This window comes from Chelonoidis abingdonii, chromosome 4 (assembly GCF_003597395.2).
Source record: "Chelonoidis abingdonii isolate Lonesome George chromosome 4, CheloAbing_2.0, whole genome shotgun sequence".
Lineage (NCBI taxonomy): Eukaryota > Metazoa > Chordata > Testudines > Testudinidae > Chelonoidis > Chelonoidis abingdonii.
Window position 1 is genome coordinate 42,401,105 of NC_133772.1, and position 20,954 is coordinate 42,422,058.

General features: G+C 42.0%; 1 protein-coding gene across 3 annotated transcripts in view; it reads left to right on the forward strand.

Moving 5' to 3' along the window:
• The window catches only part of MRPL23 (mitochondrial ribosomal protein L23), a 79,829-nt gene that overhangs the window by 3,082 nt on the left and 55,793 nt on the right, over positions 1–20,954 (forward strand). For 2 of the 3 annotated variants that reach the window (XM_032770448.2, XM_032770457.2), the window contains exons 3-5: positions 641–723; positions 2,841–2,914; positions 13,027–13,362. In XM_032770448.2, the coding sequence (XP_032626339.1) occupies positions 641–723; positions 2,841–2,914; positions 13,027–13,191 (322 nt within the window). In that variant the 3' untranslated portion in view covers positions 13,192–13,362. Of the gene's footprint in view, positions 1–640; positions 724–2,840; positions 2,915–13,026; positions 13,363–20,954 lie in introns of those variants that run through there. The other variant, XM_075065095.1, reaches the window with a different exon arrangement.

The window sequence follows — 20,954 nt, forward strand, 5'->3', positions numbered from 1 at the left end:
TATACAGGGTGACACCTGTAAGTTCCCCAGCCTTGCACCCCAGAAATGTGCATCTTGCACTGTCTAGCACACTACTGCACAGAGCAGGCTCATTAATAATTCGTTATTTTATCAAAGAAAATGATTGTGCCTGAGCTTTTGTTAACCGGAGTGGAGATTCCCCAACCATTTCAATCAAAACACACTGGTTTAGGTAAAACAAGTTTATTAATTATAGAAAGATAGATTTTATGTGATTATAAGTGGTTACATGGGGTACTGTGTGTCACAGTTGCTCATCCATTTGTTTTCAGAGATTAGAGACTTCTACAAAGAAAACAAAAGAACTGTCCACTTAGGATAGAGAGAGTGAGCCCAGCCACCTTCTTTGAATACAACTGGCATTTGAGTTTTTGACTATTAAGATTACATTGGATTTAATTGTTGTTATTGCTGCAGCCTGTGTTTGCTTATAGCACCATTGTGAACTGTTTGTCTTGTTTGTATATTTGTGGCAGTCAAATTATCTTGGCAAATGGACTTGTTGATATATTTGCTCTAAAGTATTGATAAGTTTATACATATTTTTTTCTGTTTTGAATTCAGTTTAAACATTTACGCTTTTCTTCCCTCCTCTCCAAAATATTTCCTCTTTGCACAGGATGACGAGAGTGGATGTTAAGAATTACCTTGAAAAAATATACAATGTGCCAGTGTCTGTTGTGAGGACCAGAATACAGTATGGTGAGTGCAGAGGCTAAGCTGCTTTTCGGGATGTTTAAAATGTTTTTGTTTTCAACAAAGCTCCTCTTCAGCCTACTACTGTGTTTTTTAATCCCCAAGTGTTGATTTTCCAATAAGGTATTTCGAGAGGGTTGTGTGGTGAAATTTCTCTCTCCCCTGCCACCTCATAGATCCCATCACTGTGGTGGAAAGATCTTCCTCTCCAGGGTTGAAGATCAGCTGTGTCTCTATGGTCATCCAGTCCTGGGCTTTCCTAAACTCCTTTATCTGTGAACTTCAACTGTCCTATTCTGGGGAAAGGGGAATTTGGTCTTCATATTTGTTCAATTCAAGACATTTGCTTTTGTCCCTGAGCCAGAGGGGACCCCCTTTCCCTGGGATGAGGTAAAATCAATATCTCTGTTTGCTCAGTCCTTACCTTCTCCCCTTGTATTTCATATCACATAACCTTCACACAGTTTAGCAAGATCAGTAGACTCTGTTTGGTAGGGACCCAAGACTGAAACAGCAGGAGGGATTCTGTTGGCTGTAGGTTCTGTTGGTGGAATTCTGTTAGACTTCTAAGGGTAGCCCAGGACTGGAATAGCAGGAACCTGCAGGTGAAAAGTGAGATGCCCAGCACCTGCATACAGTGTTCATATCCCTGGTTGGTACTGTTGGTTCCTCATTTGGCTGAGCATAAAATCTATCCCCTCTGAAGTTAGAAACCTGCCAACCCCAACCTTCATTCTTATATAAAATTGGTTTAAACAAACTAACAACCTCCCTCCCCCATATTTCTTAAAGTATTAAGAAATAGTTAAGGCTGAAAATAATTAAGTTTGTCTAACAACCAGACAATATAATTGTCATGGTTATGCCCTAGCCCCTACACCCGAAAATCCATCATAGTCTGCTCTGATTAATGCCTGGATCTGACCTGGTGCCAAACAATCCTTGCCATAAAGCCACCTTTGCATCTGATGCCCCCTCCCTGGAGCTTCTGTAATCATAGCTGGAATGCATTGGAACAGTGATGCAGAGTAAGGGGCAGGATTTTTAAATGTTATCAGCTTGATTTTCAAGCAGTAAGTAACTGAAATGTAACTTGTTCTGACCGACAGGTCAAATTGTGTTGGGTTTCTGGATGTTTTTCTTAGTCTGCATCTCACAACTAGAGAGGAGGAACTGGTTGGATGTGTGTGTGAAGGCCAGCAGTGGGGAGGACATTTTAAAAAAAGGGTAAAAAACAAGGTTATAGGAGAAATCTGAGGAGGAAGAGACAGGAGGCAAGTAAAAATTCCTAGAGAAAACATGAAGAAATGTTGCTAAAATTCCTTAAAATAGATATGTATTTGTGTGTGTATGGGGAGAAAAGTAAATTAAAGGGAAAGCAGGTGTAGTATTTTCAGATTTTTATTTTCTAAATAACTTTATACTGACTTTATGCACGTTTACTTCCAAACAGCTTCTAAAAATATTAATACCCAATTTGGCAACCTCTACACTCCACCTCCCCAAAAAGCCTAGCCTGGCTGGTGGAGATGGTAGTTGTGTGTATGTATGTTGAGAGGAAGATAGACGAACAGGGAGTGGGAAAGTGTCATTAGTTGGGGAGCTATAATGAAGCACAGCCCACTATATTTTAGAAAATTAAAAATTGCTAAATTTTTTGGATTTTGTAATTTCTTTAAAACCAGAAACAGTAAATTGCACTTGTGCTCTAGTGGTATGGAGTGTATTGTTTAGATGAGGAGCTCCAAGGAGCAGGGCCACTGATCTCATAGCCACTTAATAAATGACTATTTTCTTCCTTGGGAGTACTGGTTTCCCAAAGCTGACCTAATGGCTAGGACACTAGCAGAGATCTGGGTTCAATTTCCTGCTCCACCACAGGCTTCCTGTGTGGCCTTCAGCTAGTGCGGCTCGGTTCCCAGTCTGTAAAATTGGAATAATAGTACCTACCAAAGGATAAATATGTTTTAATCATTGTGAGGTGCCCAGATTCTATGGTAATAGTATAAATAGCTAAGACAGAATTCTTCCCCACCAAAGAATCAAAACTCAAATCAAACCTTTCAGATGGGGGAGCATGTGACTCTGGGAAAGTAAAAATGAATTTCTCTTCACTTGAATAGGTGCAAACAATAAAAGGAACCACAAGAACCAGAAAGTGAAGAAGCCAGATTACAAGGTTGCGTACGTACAACTGGTGAGTAAATACGTATGTGTGTTTGACGTGAGAGTAGGGTCTGTTAATCAGCATAATTAGAAATAATGCTCAGTGAATTGTCCATTGTACTGAATATTTATGCAACTTAAGCCTTCCCTGTGTCATCCCCTGCCACACTTGAGACCTCATGATGAGGTTGTCTGAATGAAAAGAGTTTAGTTCAGAAACACCCAAACAAACCATTAGTTTTTAAATCCCTTTTTGTTTGAGGCCTGAATCGAAGGTCCAGTCAGGTAGCATTGAGTATCAGTCTGCCAATGAGTTTCAAGCTGACCCTGTACTCTGCATGTTGAAAGGTTCACCACTTATGTGGCTGATTACTGAAATGTCTGCTAAGTTAAAGAGTAAAGGGGGGTTAGTATTTTAATAAAACTCTTTGGATGTTGGAATAGTTTAAGGTACTGCTTTGGTGAGCTTTCAGTCATGTCTAACAAGTATGCTTTGTGGCTAAACTGGGTTCTAAAATGTTGGTCAGTCCCAGTGGAGATGGAGCCCAATATTTTGTATAACTGGTAGTTTTGTTTTGTTTTGTTTTTTTTAACAACCCAAGCATATTATAGTTCAGATCTCTTCCTGGAATAACCTCTTTGATCGAAAACTTACACTCCCAAAAACTACCTTAAAAGTACATTATTAAAATTGCCAAATCGAGCACTGTAAACTTAGGAAATGCCAGAATTACTATTGCCTGTACAACTGTAATCCTACTCCCTTGTGCATCCATCGTGTGCATTGAATGAAGCAAGTGTTCTGTGGGAAAAATAGTATATGATCATGTAATTACAGACTGGATCGTAATCCATATGCACAGAAAACTGAATTAAGGTTGCATAGTCAACCATAAATCTGGCATTTCCTACTGTTCTGGTACTTGACTTTGCAACCTTAAATGTTCTTTTAATGGGTTTTATATGTAATTTATTCTTTTTTTTTTTTTTTTAAAAAAACCAAGATAAAAATAAGTTCTGTTACGTACAACTGTGTAACAGCCCTCCTGGAGGATGTATGGAGTTGACCTCCCACTAGCTTACATGGAGGTAAAAACTCCAGGTCCTTGTCTCCACTAGGATTTTACAACATGCAATAGCTATTTGATGTAAAAACACACCTATTATTTTCAGTGAAGACATAGTCTGAGACAGAAGGGATATTTACCCTGAGAGAGGGTAGGCAGCGTTACTGTATTGTCAATGCTTCTCAGGGTTTCCACTGTGAGGAAGGCTCTCTAAGCCACAGTCAGGACTTAAAAGGAGCCTTGTGGATGGAGAGAATTCAGGGGTGCATGGTATCCTTGCATTTCCTGGGCAGGCTCCGCATTCTGGCCAATGCAGTCCCCCAATAAAGACTTGGCAGTCACTTTCCACTGCCACATTCTCTGCTTTCAGGAAGGATCAGCCAGACTGTAAACAGGCATAGATCTTCAGAAGATGTCTACACTGTTATTAGAAACAAAATTCTCCAGTGCTGTGGAATAGATTACAGACTCAGAGCAGTATTGTGTGTGCTTACGTCAGGCCAAGTATCTGTACCTGGAACAATCACAGATATCACATCTGTGAGGGGCAAGTGTTTAACAATGCCATACTTTATCATTCCATGATATGAGACAGCTTTAATGCTTTGCGGCCGGGATGGTTTATTTGCTCTTCACTGTGCTAGGTGCTGTCCAAAGGGAGCCTAGATGCATAGGTAAAGTTCCTAGACACTCCTACGGTAATACAAGTAAAGTAATAACACGAGGCACGGCAAAGTAATGCAGTGAACCTTGAGCCAGGATATCATGTGTGTCTTCTGCTTCCCCTCACCTCTAGGTTTCCAGGCTATTCCTGCCCTCTCCTGTTTCTTTTGTGTGTGCTCTACCTCCTGGCCCCTGGTACTCTTGACTTTCATTTCTTCCCTATGTATTTTTCCTCTTTGTTTTTTTTTTTTTTTTTAAATGACTAATTCTGGTCTGTCTCTTGCTCTGCTCTCAGTTCTGCATTAGTGTTGATTTTACAACAGTGAACTAGAGTTCATGCCCCCACTATCAATTTTGAAACTTTTGGTTTGCCTTCATTAGGCCCCATGGTGAAAATAGAACTCTACTCATGGTGTAGAAAAACCTCTGCTAAGCACTTCAAAACTACCCTTTTTTATTAGAATCATGCTGCATCTGTAACAACTCCAGTTAAGGTCAAATTAGTCAGTGTTTTTTGCTTCCCTCTCATTTTTACCAGCTGTGTTTTCTCTAGTCCAGTTTCAAGTTAAAATGGTGTAAGAGTGTAAGAAAATTGAAGAGGTCGAGTGTTTTGTGTTGGCCTTCTTATCAACCACTAGGTGGAAGCATTACTCTTCCTAGTGTCAGGTTTCAGAGTAGCAGCCCTATCTGCAAAAAGAACAGGAGTATGTGTGGCACCTTAGAGACTAACAAATTTATTTGAGCATAAGCGTTCATGTGCTACAACCCACTTCATCGGATGCATAGACTGGAACATACAGCAAGAACATGTTTATACATACAGAGAACCTGAAAAGGTGGAAGTAGCCATACCAACTGTAAGAGGCCAATCAATTGAGATGCGCTATCATCAGCAGGAGAAGAAAAACTTTTGAAGTGATAGTCGAGATGACCCATAGAAGTTGTGAGGATACTTAACATGGGGAAATAGATTCAGTTAGTGTAAAGGCCCAACCATTCCCAATCTCTGTTCAAACCTAAGTTAATTGTATCTAATTGGCATATTAATTCAAGTTCAGCAATCTCTCTTTGGAGTCTGTTTTTGAAGTTTTTTTGTTGTAAAATTGCCACCTTCAAGTCTGTCACTGAGTGGTTAGAGAGATTGAAGTGTTCTCCCACTAGTTTTTGAATGTTATGATTCCTGATGTCAGATTTGTGTCCATTTATTCTTTTGTGTAGAGACTGTCTGGTTTGGCCAATGTACATGGCAGAGAGGCATTGCTGGTACATGATGGCATATATCACGTTGGTAGATGTGCAGGTGAATAAGCCCCTGATAGCATGGCTGAAGTGATTAGGTCCTATGATGGTGTCACTTGAGTAGATATGTGGACAGAGTTGGCATTGGGCTTTGTTGCAAGGATAGGTTCCTGGGTTAGTGTTTATGTTGTATGGTGTGCGGTTGCTGGCGAGTATTTGCTTCAGGTTAGGGGGCCGTCTGTAAGCGAGGACTAGTCTGCCTCCCAAGGTCTGTGAGAGTGAGGGATCATCTTTCAGGATAGGTTGTAGATCTTTGATGCGTTGGAGAGGTTTTAGTTGGGGGCTGAAGGTGACTGCTAGTGGCGTTCTGTTATTTTCTTTGTTGGGCCTGTCCTGTGGTAGGTGACTTCTGGATATTCTTCTGGCTCTGTCAGTCTGTTTTTTCAGTTCAGCAGGTGGGTATTGTAATTTTAAGAATGCTTGATAGAGATCTTGTAGGTGTTTGTCTCTGTCTGACGGATTGGAGCGAATGTGGTTGTATCTTAGGCTACGTCTACACTACCCGCCGTATTGGCGGGTTACAATCGATCCCCGAGCGCACTTATATCGATTCCGGAACTCCACCAACCCCAACGGAGTTGCGGAATCGACAGGGGGAGCTGCAGACATCGATCCCACGCGGTGAGGACGGGTGGGTAATCCGATCTTAGATATTTGACTTCAGCTACTTCATTCACGTAGCTGATGTTGCGTATCTAAGATCGATTTTTCCCCGTAGTGTAGACCAGCCCTTAGAGCTTGACTGTAGACAGTGGATCTTGTGGTGTGTCCTGGATGGAAGCTGGAGGTATGTAAGTAAGTATAGCGGTCAGTAGGTTTCCAATATAAGGTGATGTTTATGTGACCATCGCTTATTAGCACAGTAGTGTCTAGGAAACGGACCGCTTGTGTGGATTGGTCTAGGCTGAGGTTGATGGTGGGATGGAAGTTGTTAAAATCATGGTGGAATTTTTCGAGGGCTTCTTTTCCATGGGTCCAGATGATGAAGATGTCATCAATGTAGCGCAAGTAGAGTAGGGGCATTAGGGGATGAGAGCTAAGGAAGCATTCTAAGTCAGCCATAAAAATATTGGCATACTGTGGGGCCATGCGGGTATCTATAGCAGTGCCACTGACTTGAAGGTATATGTTGTCCCCAAATGTGAAATAATTGTGGGTGAGGACAAAGTCACAAAGTTCAGCCACCAGACTTGCCGTGATATTATCGGGGATACTATTCCTGATGGCTTGTAGTCCATCTTTGTGTGGAATGTTGGTGAGGAGGGTTCTACATCCATAGTGGCCAGGATGGTGTTTTCTGGAAGGTGTCCAATGGATTGTAGTTTCCTCAGGAAGTCAGTGGTGTTTTGAAGAGAGCTGGGAGTGCTGGTAGCGTAGGGCCTGAGGAGGGAGTCCACATAGCCAGACAATCCTGCTGTTAGGGTGCCAATGCTTGAGATGATGGGGCATCCAGGATTTCCATGTTTATGGATCTTGGGTAGCAAATAGAATAACCCTGGTCGGGGTTCTAGGCATGTGTCTGTACAGATCTGTTCCTGTGCTTTCTCAGGGAGTTTTTTGAGCAGATGGTGTAGTTTCTTTTGGTAATCATCAGTGGGATCAGAGGATAATGGCCTGTAGAATGTGGAGTTAGAGAGCTGCCTAGCAGCCTGTTGTTCATATTCCAACTTATTCACGATGACGACAGCACCTCCTTTGTCAGCCTTTTTTTATTATGATGTCAGAGTTGTTCCTGAGGCTGTTGATGACGTTGTGTTCAGCATGGCTAGTGTGACTTCCTTCGTTAGCAAGTCTCTGGTTACTTGAATGAAATCAGGTTCATTTTAAAGAGACTAGTCATGCTGCTCTTCTTTGGAGAACATCAGTTTCTACAGCACTTGCACATACTAATGTACTGAAAGTGTTTTGAAGATGAACAGTATGTTATTAAGAATCATATACAACGTATCAGTTCAGTCTCTTTTAAATTCTATTTCTTGGGAATTTGAAATGGTTTTCTTTTTCCTCAGGCTCTAATAAGTTGCCAAATAAGTTGTCAGTCCAGTTGTTACTGTTCTCCCATTAAAAATGACCTTAAATTGTCAAAGCTGTGGTCAAAAATGTCTGGAGTCATTCTAGACCCTTGTTCCTTCTCTTCTCTTCCCACCCTCCAGATGAGTGGGGAAGGCTTTATGTTACAGAGTCATAGTCCTTAGTATGGAATTCTGCTGTCTTTTAAGCTATTTTATTTTTCATAAAAGCCAAGTTATTTATCTTTGCAAAAAAGCTACTGCAAATGTGGTTTAGCTTTTTTCTCTGCTTTAATAAAAAATTAACTGGCAAGTGCTAGCTCTGATGAAGGTATGGATGCCATAAAAAGTCAGTGAGAGACTTTATGGCCATGTCCATACTGGGGAAACCAGTGCTATCACTAGTTCTGCCAAGCAAATGGAGCAGAAGTGTAGACAAGGCTCTGAAATCCAGATCTGTTTTTACCTCCATTTTAATTAAACCTTCTTAGAGAGAGTCTAATGGAAATGGTAATAAAAAGAAGAGCAATCTTGTCTACATTGGGCTAGCACCTGTTCAGTTGGACAAGGGATGGCACCAGTGGGAATTTTTTTGTAAATATTCCTACATATGTTTTGGCTACAGTGCCTTATAAGCATGTATTTAGCAGTTCACATGTCACTTTAAAAATACTCCTATCCAAAGATGACAGCAGTTTGTAGGGTTCTCTCTGTATTTGAGGAATTTTGGAGAAAGTAAGATTCCCCATATGCTGCTATGTTACAGAAAGGACACGTAACTTTAAAATCCTATTCTCCTTGGCTCTACTCTTTATTTTAATACCAGATATTATTATAAGACACAAGGAGAGTCATGCAAATATATTAGGTTATAAAACTGAGCTTCCTTTGCTGCTGGCCCATGTCCCACACTGTAGGAATCCAGCATATTTTAGATGATATTATAAACATCACTCTATCCTAATTCTGAAGGACAGTAGTAAGCGTCTTAATTATCCAAATAATCAAAAGAGCTTTCAGCTGTTTGCAAACTCAACATTTGTTGCATCATTCCTATAGAACAGTTTCTGTGCTATCCTTTCATTCCTAAATTTGTGAAATAAATGGAAGGTCAAAGCACATATAACTAGCTTGTGCTGGACAAGCCTATTAGCTGGATATTCCTGGCGTGATGCTCCTGTGAAAAGGTTAACAATGTGAACACTTAACTTTAAAGGCCTAATTATGATCACTTAACAGCCCATTAAGCTGAATGGAGGCAATTTGTACCTCTTGGTGTGATATTTCTCTCTGAAGACAGCCTTTATTTCCACCCTGAAACGGATCTTCCTAACCAGAAGAGCTAGAAATGTAAACTAAAAATAGACTTAGCACTTATTATAGCATTTTCATCTGCAAAGCTTTTAACAACATTTCATGAATTAATCCTTTCAATAGCTATTATGTAAATAAATTTTATACTAGGGTAAACTGAAACAGAAGAAACAACAAGGAGTCCTTGTGGCACCTTAGAGACTAACAAATTTGTTTGGGCATAAGCTTTTGTGAGCTTGAAAGCACTTCTTCAGATGCATGGAGTGGAAAATACAGGAGCAAGTATAAATAGATGAAAGCATGGGGATTGCTTTACCAAGAGTGATGTCAGTCTAATGAGGTAAATCAATTAACAGCAGGATAAGAAGGGAGGAAAAATACTTTTTGAAGTGGTAAGAGAGTGGCCCATTACAGACAGTTGACAAGAAGGTGTGAGTAACAGGAGGGAGAAATTGGTATTGGGGAAATTAGGTTTAGGTTTTGTAATGACCCAATCACTCCCAGTCTTTATTCAGGCCTAATCTGATGGTATCCAGTTTGCAAATTAATTCCAGTTCTCCAACGTGAAGCTGCAGTCTGTTTTTGAAGGGTTTTTTTTGTTGTTGAAGAAGGATTAGATTTGGGGAGTTAATTGCTTCCTTTTTTTAATGTAAACAATGGACCATGCACCTCTCTTGCATATACGTTTACAATTTGTAGAAAACAATAACGTCTGTGGGAAGACCCTGAATCCTCGCAAATACATAGCTTTTTAGCACAAAGTTTTACTATCCCAACAACAATAAAATATATTTTTTAAAGCCCCCTTCATTCGGTGATCTCAAAAGCAATTTTAGACATAAAATCTCACCACATCATTGTGAGTTGTGCATTATCTTCAATATACAAAAGGAGCAATTTGAGGCCCAGTGTGGTTAAATGGCTTACAGAAGGTCACACAGCAAACCATTGTGAGCACTAGGAACAGAACGCCAGAAACATGCCTTCCAGTTGCATGTTGTAACAGTCAACATTCCATCGCATGGAAAGTTAGAAGTGAAGTTGTGGCCTTATTGAAGTCAATGGTAATTTTGCTTTTGACTTTAGGTAGGCCAGGATTTTTCTTATGAATCTTTTTATCATATGTGTGCCAATTGTTTACTGCATTACTTTAAAAATGGTAAACTTGTATATTTTATTTACAAACAATACACCTAATGCCTTAGGTATACTGAATTTAAATATGTCTGAATGTACACTCTGCCCTTCACATAAACGGATGCTTCCTGATATATTTTAAGTTTTGAAAAAGCCCAGAAATATGCTTTTGAAAACTAGCTACAATAGCTATTTTTCATGCAGGTTTCATCACTTCAGAGTCTTACAGTGCAGTATTACAGCATGGTATTGTTACTAAAGATTTATAAACCTTCAGTTCCAGAGTGTAATGTTTTGGCTGTTTGAAATCGTGTCTGGCTGTCAGCCAAAATCAGAATATCTTTACAAAACAAGAGCTGGAAAGAGACAACTTGTCTACCCTGATTTTTATTTATTCAGAAGCTCCAGATACAGATAGACTTAATCTGTTCAATATTTTACTTTCACCAGCCTTGAAATGGGAACTCTGAGCACTTTGATAAATGGATGAAAGGTTTGTCTGGTTCCACTGTAGCCTCTGTGAATAACTCTGTATTCTCTTTTTACAGTGCTTAGTGAATCACAATGGATGTCACTAGTACACTGCAGGGACTATTTCCCTTCATTCTCCAGTAATGAAAGCATATCGATATTGGAAACATATCAAAATAGCTGTGCTACATCAGGAGATCACTCCTTTCCACATTGTTAGCAGCAAAACTTGTGCTTGGGTCTTGCCTACATGTTGACTTGAATTGTTTTCAAATCAATTCAGCTGAAATGGTTTAATCCCCAGTGTGAATGAGGCTTTAGGGCTGACCTTGTCTGTGTCAGGGGATTTTGCTACAATATGATTGTCCTTTGTTTTCGTTAAAGCATATTAATATTGTGCAGTGTAGACAGGATCTTAGCCACATACCTGAAGTCTGCTAAAGTCTCGGACAGCCTTGGGCTGTAAGAGTGCTCACAGCTGATCCAGTCTGTGCATTTTCTAAGGGAATAGTGTAGCTGCTTTTGTGGTACTTGCAGCAAAGGAGCTTCAATACTCCATGGTTTGAACACTGTTTAGGAGTACTGATGAGGCCCAATTCTATACCATTAAATGGAGCTGTGCTTTAATTGTCATAGGACAGCCGTGCTGTACCCAGTACCTTAATTGTTTTGTAGTGTAGATATACTTCCTGGAGTTCCTAAGAGGCTATGCTACAGAAACAACCTGGGAATCGCATTGCACTAGTTGAACTTGTAGGTTCAAGCATGGATAAGCTCAACTGGGGCAAGTTGCAACTTCCTTGTCTACACTTGGGGTTTAGACCATCTCTCACTTGTAAATTGCCAGGCAGTGTATAAGGCTAAATAAAAACAATACAAGGACAACTGTGTCAAGTGACATGGTTACTGTTCTCCTCAGATCCAGTTGCATCACATTTTCAGTTCTAAAATAAAGTGTAGATGGGAACACAAGAGTGTTCTGGAAGCAGAGTTGAGCCTTGTTCTGATGCCAGCCTGGGTCTGAAATGTGATTAGGCTCCCATCTGGAGCTGTGTTGTATCTGGATCTCTGATGTGTTTGTGTTTGTAGTGTAGATGGGTATTTACCCATTTTTTTTAGAAATGCAAAACCAATTTAAGTTTATAGAGTGGCAATAAATGCATATAAAAACCTTGAGAAGTATGCATTTATTTGTCAGATAGTTTTAAAACAGTCCCAGTGTTATTTTTATAACATCTCTCTCTCTGCCATATTATTACGTGTATGTTTAATTATGCAGCGTTTCATACTGAAATGAATGGACAGGGCTTGCATTGTTGATTTAAAGAGGTTGTGATTGGTACAAACTATACTCAGAAATAGAGATAATGTCAATGGGATAAAACGTTGTCACAGAATAATGATTTCCTGCTGTTAGATAAAAGCTAGAGGCCAAGTGATGTTTATTTTCTACCCAAGCGGGAAACATTGATCCTGTGATGGTGATATACTACAACAGCTTGTCTGTTAGGCGGAATGATTGATGTAGGTTTAATCACTTTATCTCATGAAATTTGTTGATACATTAGTTTTTTTCCGCTGTACTGTTGTTTTACATTCTATTCTTTGTTTCAACTGGTGAGAGACCCCTGCCAACCACTATCCTGTATCACCCACCCTGTAGTGACTTGCTGAGACTGAACTGTAGCACTTCTCGCTGTGAAGCTAGGCATATTAAGTATAACATTTATATTATAAATTAACCAGCCATATACACAGACCATTACCTGAGTGCTAAACAAAATAAATGGTCTTTACATGGTTCACTGAAGTTGGGACTCTGGCAGAACTGCTCACTGCCAGTGGCCTTGATCTTATCTTAGAAGCTAATAAAAACACTTCTCAGTTGATGCACTGTGGTATAATATAAGAGATGGATCTCAGGTAGTCATCTCCTGAGCATTCATGCCTTAAAGATAGTTGCCAACACCTGGATTTGCACATAGAAGTGAATAGGAAACCAGTGCAGAGTATGAGTTCTTGGTGTGTATAGAGGCCTGTCCTGCTTGGGAGATGGGAAGTAACATTCTCCACCAGCTGAAGCTTCCAGGTGGTCTTCAGATATAGCTGTAAGTATGTATATCACAGCTACTTCAGACAAAGACTAAAATGTGTATCTGACCATTTGTTCTCTCTCTCTCTAGGGTCAGGGACAAACCTTTCAGTTCCCAAACCTATTTCCAGAGAAAGAAGGAACCCCAGAACCTGGCTCTGTCGAAGACATCCAGAAGCAATTTATGGAGAATGAGAGACAGAGGCAGACAGCTGATCCCAGGCGAGGAGGAGTCACTGACTGGTTTGGACTTTGATGGAACAAGGCAGCTGCCTTTCTTTATGCCTCTCTGATGGATTTTAATCAGCAAACCTGTCTTTCTCTCCCTATGACATAGAGTTTATTTTTGAGCAGCCTATCTGTGCATAACTACAACAAAATGGCACAAAAGAGAAATAAAAATAAAAAGACAACGTTTCAGATCTTTCTTATAAAGGCTCCAGACCTCTTAAATACAGACTCACTGGCAGTTCTCTTTGGCTGGGCGAGTATATCACCCACCCCCTTCCACTTAGAGCCCTGCAACTTGGCCTGAATCAGTGATACCTATCTACAAGTGTCAGGTTTGAAACAGGTCAGAAAACAACCCAACCTTCTTGGGGTCAGATCAGGCTGTCTCTGACCTTTTCCTGTCTGTGAGGTTGGCATGGTTGCAGCTGCACACCCCACTCCTGGTGGCCGTTGCCATCTCACTGCACCACTCTCTGTGTGCTGCGGAGCGAGTGTGCGGACAAGGAACAGTGCCTCCCTCTCTGCCATGGTGCAGTGGTGGATGGCAGGAGTGGGGCGTGCAGCCACTACTGTGCCAATCCCATGATTCAGGTTTGGGGTGAAAGATTCAGGTTTGGGTTGGAAAATGACTAAACCCTCTCAGGCTCTGGTTGGGTGGGCTTGGGTCCAGTTCAGGTATAGGTCGGGCTTAAATTTAAAGGCCTAAGCAGACCTCTGCTCGCATTCTCCTTACCCACTGCCTCCTGCAGATCATTTGAGCACCAGTATCAGGAATGTCATTGTCCAGCGTTAATTGTAGTGTGCATTGAATAGATTGTATAAAGGATGAGCTGAGTGGATGCTGTACTGATGGGGTGATATAAGATGGATTGGCTGCTCTAGCTAACCAATGGATTGGTTACATGGGCTTCAGAGTACCAGTTTCCATCCTTGCCAAGTGGACTAATGCTTTGCACACAGGATACTGTGCTGTAGTGACTTTTTCTGCTTGAGGATGTAGCTGTGATCTAATTTCACTACTCCATTAATGTTTAATACATTCTGGTGGTGTGGGGCTTTTAAAGTTGGAGGAGGAGGCTATACAAGATGGATACACATCCATATACACATCTGTATAGCCCACAGAGACTTGCAGGAACTAGTGAATATGATTCTCCCTGAATGCTGATACATGACATAAGTAGTTGATTCTTAGGACAAATGCACGCTGGAAACTTCTGCTGGCATAACGATGTCAGATAGGAGGACGGTTTTTTTTTCTAATGAGATAGCTATTCTGACATGAGCCCTAGGGAAAATGTGGTTATACTGACATAACATGCTTTTGCTAGCATAGTTTATTTTCGCTCACAGATCTGGTGTAAACTATGCCAGCAAAAGCACTTTCTTGCTGCTATAGCTGCATCTATGATAAGAGGGTCTGCCAGCAGTTATACCAGCAAAGTGTTTCTATTGTAGGGTCACTATCTTCAGATTCTTTTATTGTCTTGTGTTCCTGCCTTTTCTCTTTGCTCTGGTAAGGACATAACCTTTCCTTCTCTCCTCTTTGCCAGGTAATGTGCTCTGCTTGTATGTTAAAAGGGGGGCTGCTTTTCAGCAGACAGAGTAACTGTACTACTGTGCCTTTGGAAAGGGAGCTGTGCCGCCCTCAGTGCTCTGATTTTTCTCGGTTGGCCACTAGACATAGAAATCTCCTCCTCTCCAGCATGTGAGGGGTCAAACTTTCAGCTTAAGTTTCCCCTGCTGTTGAGTTCTGCCACTTGAAGCCCTTGGCTGTGCAGTGAATGAACTCTCCCCTTCAATACCCTTATCCCTCTACCCAGGCACTCTCCTTTAACTGGCTCTGTCCAGACTTGCAGACTGGACAGCTAGCAAGATGTTTACAAGAAGAAAGCTGTTCCCCAGAGGAGTCATCCAAATAGGATTTTATGCACTCCGTCCTGCTCATTAGCTGCCTCTCCCCCTGCATGACAGTCCGATTCCTGTGGTTTGTTCCTTACAACATGAGTGAATACCCCACCCCCTCCTTGTACAACTTCCAAGAAAGAGATTTAGAGTGCATCATGATCTGCCAGCCGATGCTTAAACAGAGAGATGCTCTTGGGGTAGGGGAAACAAGAAGGGAGGTTTTACTATCACGGAACTGCTAACAGAGCTACAGTAGTAGACGTGGAAAAATACGAGCTCCATCTGAATTAGTTTGTATGCCCAGCATATGCGACAAACCCAACAGTGCCAAAGATATCTAGTGATACCTGAAACTTTGTGTAAGTCAGGAGATGGCCTAGAATTTTAGAATAGAGTGGCAGAATTTCCAGACAGTTGGTTTAAAGGGGTTATGCTCAGACTAGCATAACCCAAGTCTTAGACTATAAGCTGCTTTTGGGAGGGATTGTCTGTTACTGTGTGTTTGCACAGCTCCCAGCACAATGTGGACCTGATCCTGGTGGGGGTAGCCAGTTGCTACTGCAGCATGAATGCGAAATAATGCATGTGGAGTCCAGCTGACGTTCTGAGCTAGGTAACTGCCTCCTCCTCGTACCATGGGCTTGGGAGAGCTGGAGCAGAACCACCCCCATGCTGCCAGCTGGCTTTAGGGAAGCCAGCTGGTGTTCTTCAGTGCCTCCTTCCTCGTCACTGGTCAGCCAGCCTTAACCAAAGAGCCGAGCAGCTCTCCTCTGTGAAGAGTATAGTATTGCCCTATGAGGCAGGTATGACTCAGCTTTGGTTAAATGTGGTGGTTCTTTGTCTAGAAGAGCTAGACATAATAGCAACAGGTACCTGGCTTAGCCATGAGACTCTAACCCTTCAGCCTTTCTGCCCCGCCCACTTCCAGGTTCTCGGAGTAGCTCACGGTAGAATAGGCCCCCAGTGCAAGTTAGAGTAGACTGAGGATGGCTTGCCTGAGGTTTAATCACTTTCACCAGCAGTGACAGCCCAGGATGAAGATATACCTCTACCCCGATATAACGCAAATTCGGATATAACGCGGTAAAGCAGCGCTCTGGAGGGGCAGGGCTGTGTGTTCCGGCGGATCAAAGCAAGTTTGCTATAACGCGGTAAGATTTTTTGGCTTCCGAGGACAGCGTTATATCGGGGAAGAGGTGTGGTATGCTGCAGTCCAGAGCACACCCTATGCAGGGGGTTTTGCTATGATGGCCCCTTGCCACCCAGAGGTTCCCTATGTAAAAGGACTCCCCAGATGGCCATTTAAGCCAGCTTTTTGCCGCTTTTGCACTGCAGGGTTGGCACAAATGGGAAGGAATAGGGGCCAGGATCTGGTGCTACAAGTCTGTATAAAACTGACTCTTGCATATTGTAGCAGATACCCAGCGGCTAAACCCCACAAAGGAGAATTTTCCAATCCAAGTGAAGATAAAGTTAATAAAATACTGAGTGAAAATCTCACAAAAACAAATAGAATGGGAAGTACTTGTGGCACCTTAGAAACTAAAAATTTATTTGGGCATAAGCTTTCGTGGGCTAAAACCCACTTCATCGGATGCATGGAGTGGAATATGAATATATGAAGAGAACATGAAAAAATGGGTTTTTCTATTATAACAAATGTTATTCTTGCCCCAGTTTCCATGGAACTGGCATCAGAGAGGTGGCAGATACTTTCAGCTTTCATGCTGGCAAACAGTTTATAAAAAATGACTATCAATACTGATGTTTAATATTTATCTAGGGCTTTACAAATCCCATCGCCGCCTCTGTACAGTCAGTATCACCGCTGTTATTTTACAGATTAGAAATTAGATTCAGAGACTTTCAGAAATGCCTGGGGTGCCCAGTGAGTCGGTGGCAGAACTGGGAATAGAACTCAGAACTATCTGACTCTTGGTCCTATGTTGAGGTCACAAAACCATGCTTGTCTCAGTGCACTCCAATGTCCCATAGTATGCCAAGTGGTCAGCAGTGGTTTCTGGGAGGTCAGATACTGCCCTGTTGCTGGGAGGTTGACAGCTGTCCCTGATAGTCTACAAGGGCAGCAGCTGTACCTGAGAGGGCCAGTATTGAATGTAGATGTTAATAATTTCTCCATAGAGCGAACTGATTACTTGATAGAAGAGGTGTCTGGAAAAGGCAACATCATAACATTCTGGTATGACGCACAGAGCCATACTTGGCACAGAGAGCTCTGCAGCTGCCGGCCTCCCTGGTCATGTAGGGGAGATGCAGAATGGTTCCTTTCACCTCTTGTCATGTACAGACCCCAGAATGGCGTAACATGTTGGAATGCAGAGTCAATGTGCGAGGGAGGGGTGTGTGTCAATTCTGTTGAGTAAGGGATTCTGCTGAGTTGCTGAGAGAGATCAGCTTCTTGTGAAAACACAAATGCAAACAATAGATCACCCTCCCATTGCCTTTTTATTTTAACCTCAATTACAAACAACCACAACCTGTAAAATAACTTCCTTAGTGATACAGCTTTAATATAGCTTTGTACTCTTACCCTCCTGCTTGCTCAAAAGCTTTGTGTGAAAAGCTAATGATTGGTTGGCCCTTGGGTAAGACAGGATTACACGGTTCTCACTTGAAATAAAAAAGCGCAGCCTAGAGTAACCATTTTGGCACGCTTAGAACAGAGAGGGAATTGAAATATCCCACGCTGTTCAGCCTTTGGTTCACATTCCATTATCCTGTGCTGCCTTTTTAATTTATCAAGCTATATAGTAAGGGAGATGCATTGAAGGAAAAGGCTAAGCAAAATAATGGTGTAAGAATATTACTTTGCATTGCTGTGATCAGTCCCATCAAAGCATTTACAGTGAATTAAGCTTTGAAACCCCCCCCATGGTGTAGGCAAGTATTATCCCTACTTTACAGCTGAGGAAGCCAAGTCATTGAGGGAATGACTATCCTGCGGCTGGAAGCATGCCTCTCTTACTGGGTAGACGTGGTAGCTGTGCTCAAGCTAGCACACTAAAAATAGCAGCATGGAGGTTGTGGCACAGGTGGCAGCTTGGGCTAGCTACCGAAGGTAGGACCCCGGCTTGTTCTTGGGTGGGTAGCCCGTGTTGCCACCTGGGCCACAATGTCCACACTGCTATTTTTAACACACTAGCTCGAACAGAGCTAGTGCGTGCCTGTCTACCTGGGCTGGGAAGCTTGCTTCCAGCTGCAATATAGACGTACCTGGAGAGGTTTAGTGACTTGCTTATGCAATAGGTGGCATAACCGGGCACAGAACTTGGAGCTTCTGGTTCTTAGTCCTGTGACCATAAGAACGGCCGTACCGGGTCAGACCAAAGGTCCATCTAGCCCAGTATCTGTCTACTGACAGTGGCCAATTCCAGGTGCCCCAGAGGGAGTGAACCTAACAGGCAATGATCAAATGATCTGTCTCCTGCCATCCATCTCCATCCTCTGACAAACAGAGGCGAGGGACACCATTCCTTACCCACCCTGGCTAATAGCCATTTATGGACTTCACCACCATGAATTTATCCAGTTCTCTTTTAAACACATTAGTCTATGCTCCCAGTGGCAGAAAAGATGATGTGTGGAACTATCTGTCCCTGAGATCTCAGTAGCACAAATATTTTTGAATGAATGAAACTGAGAAGAACATTTGCTGACATTCATCCAGGATGATTGTTGCTGTTGCGGCAGCTTTGCTATTATCTGGGAGCCACATGATCTGCCAAGGGTTTTCTCCCCCAGTCGTAGCAAAGATGTAGCTATTGAGGGAAGATTGTTCTACAGACTGGAATTTCTCTATTGCCTCTTCAGCTGGGGCAAAGGAAATAATCTCCAGTGGATAATAAGGGCTGGTACAACAGGTCTGCTTTGTAAGTGAAACAGGGCAGTGTCTATAGACATACTATAGTATTGCATTAGGGTCTGAGAGCTAAAAAACCCTAAGGCCCTGTCCACCCTGCCTTCTTCCGAAACAGTTTTCAAAGACTGAGCATAAACCATTTTAAAATAGTTGGCTGGAAATGGTTTTGTCCCATCCACATTAACTGACTCTCCCATATTTATAGAGTTTAAGCCCTGAAGGGACTATTATGATTATCAAGTCTGACTTCCTGTGTAACATGCCATAGTTTTCATCTAGTAAGTCCTACATAGAACCCAAAAACTTGTGGTGGAATGTACCTGGATCAAGCTAGGCAAACTTCCCTAAATAGGCAGTGTTTGAGCAAGTGGAAATTAAGTAAGTGGAGAAGTTCTGTCTTACTGACTTTTGAGTTGATCTGAAAGTGGCTTTGGTGTAGAATAGGGGTAGGCAACCTATGGCACGTGTGCCGAAGGCGGGGCACAAGCTGTTTTTCAGCGGCACTCACACTGCCCAGGTCCTGCCTACTGGTCCGGGGGCTCTGCATTTTAAGTCAATTTTAAATGAAGCTTCTTAAACATTTTAAAAACCTTATTTACTTTACATACAACAAACGTTTAGTTATATATTATAGACTTATAGAAAGAGACCTTCTAAAAATGTTAAAATATATTACTGTCACGTGAAACCTTAAATTAGAGTGAATAAATGAAGACTCGGCACAGCACTTCTGAAAGGTTGCTGACCCCTATTGTAGAAAATTGAGCATTGATGTTCATTAGCAAGAGTTGGTAAACAGAAAGGATAATTTTATAAATATTTTTTCTTTAAATCCAAAGGGCTTCAGAGTAAACAGTGAGACACCTTGACTAACTGGGGCATTCCCTGTAGAGTGATTTATGGCTGCTTAGACAGCATATGGCTCCTTGTATATATTATAGCTTATCAGAATGAGTGCTACTACACTGAAGGCTGTTATGAACACACCCATCTTCTAGAGTTTACAAGATATCCTATAATAATTCAATGCATTGCCTGAGAACTCGGTGCACTAGGTCTTGGCCCAAAAACATTTGTTCTTATTGCAAAACACGACTTTGGTTACCAATCGCTGCTCCTCCTTTTCTGCTTTTAGCTGTTCTTAAATCCTAAGAGTTCAAGGCCTGGACCCTGCTCCCTGGTGGGAGCTTGAGGGCCAGATTAAAATGTCTTAAGGCCTGGATGCAGCCCCTAGGCTGTAATTTGCCCACCCCTGGTGTAGACACTTCCATAGTTAGGTTGATGTAAGCTGCCTTTTGTCAACCATACTCTGTAGTGTAGACCAGATCTAAAGACACTCCATCTATTTAGTTCATCAAAGAGAAAGTTAAGAAGGGTTTTGATCACAGTCTGTGTACACCTATGTGGGGAGGAGATTTCTGATAGCCGAGCGTTCTTTCATCTAGCAGAGACGTAGTAAGAGCCAATGGCTGGAAGTTGAAGCTAGACAAATTCAGACTAGAAGTAACCTGTGTAGAGTAGGCAAGTATTATTCCCACTTTACAGCTGAGGGATTCTGACGGGGAGGGGGACAGACACATTCCAGACCTGTGATCTTGTGCCTAGAAGTTAGAGTTGGGAATGACCTATTTGGTCATATAATTGATCTCCACAAGTTGAGAGGGACTGCTTCTGCCTATGCTATGTGTACACATGGCAAGCCCAGTGAGTGGTGTGTCCCAACAGCTGTGGAGGACTGGTCATTGTACCCAGTGACTCTAAACATCCTGTTTATCCCTGCAACACGGAACAGTTGATTGAAAGAGGAACAGTTGATTGAAAGATAAATACCAACAAATTCTGCGAGGAACAACATTCCCCCTCACTCCAAACTGGGCAAACAACCTTGAAAACAAAGAAAAATAAACATGTTGATGGAGACACGTGTATTTACACTTAGTGCCTGTACTTGGGGGGTGAGGGGGGAGGTGGGAGCATGTGTGTGCATGCACCCATGTGGT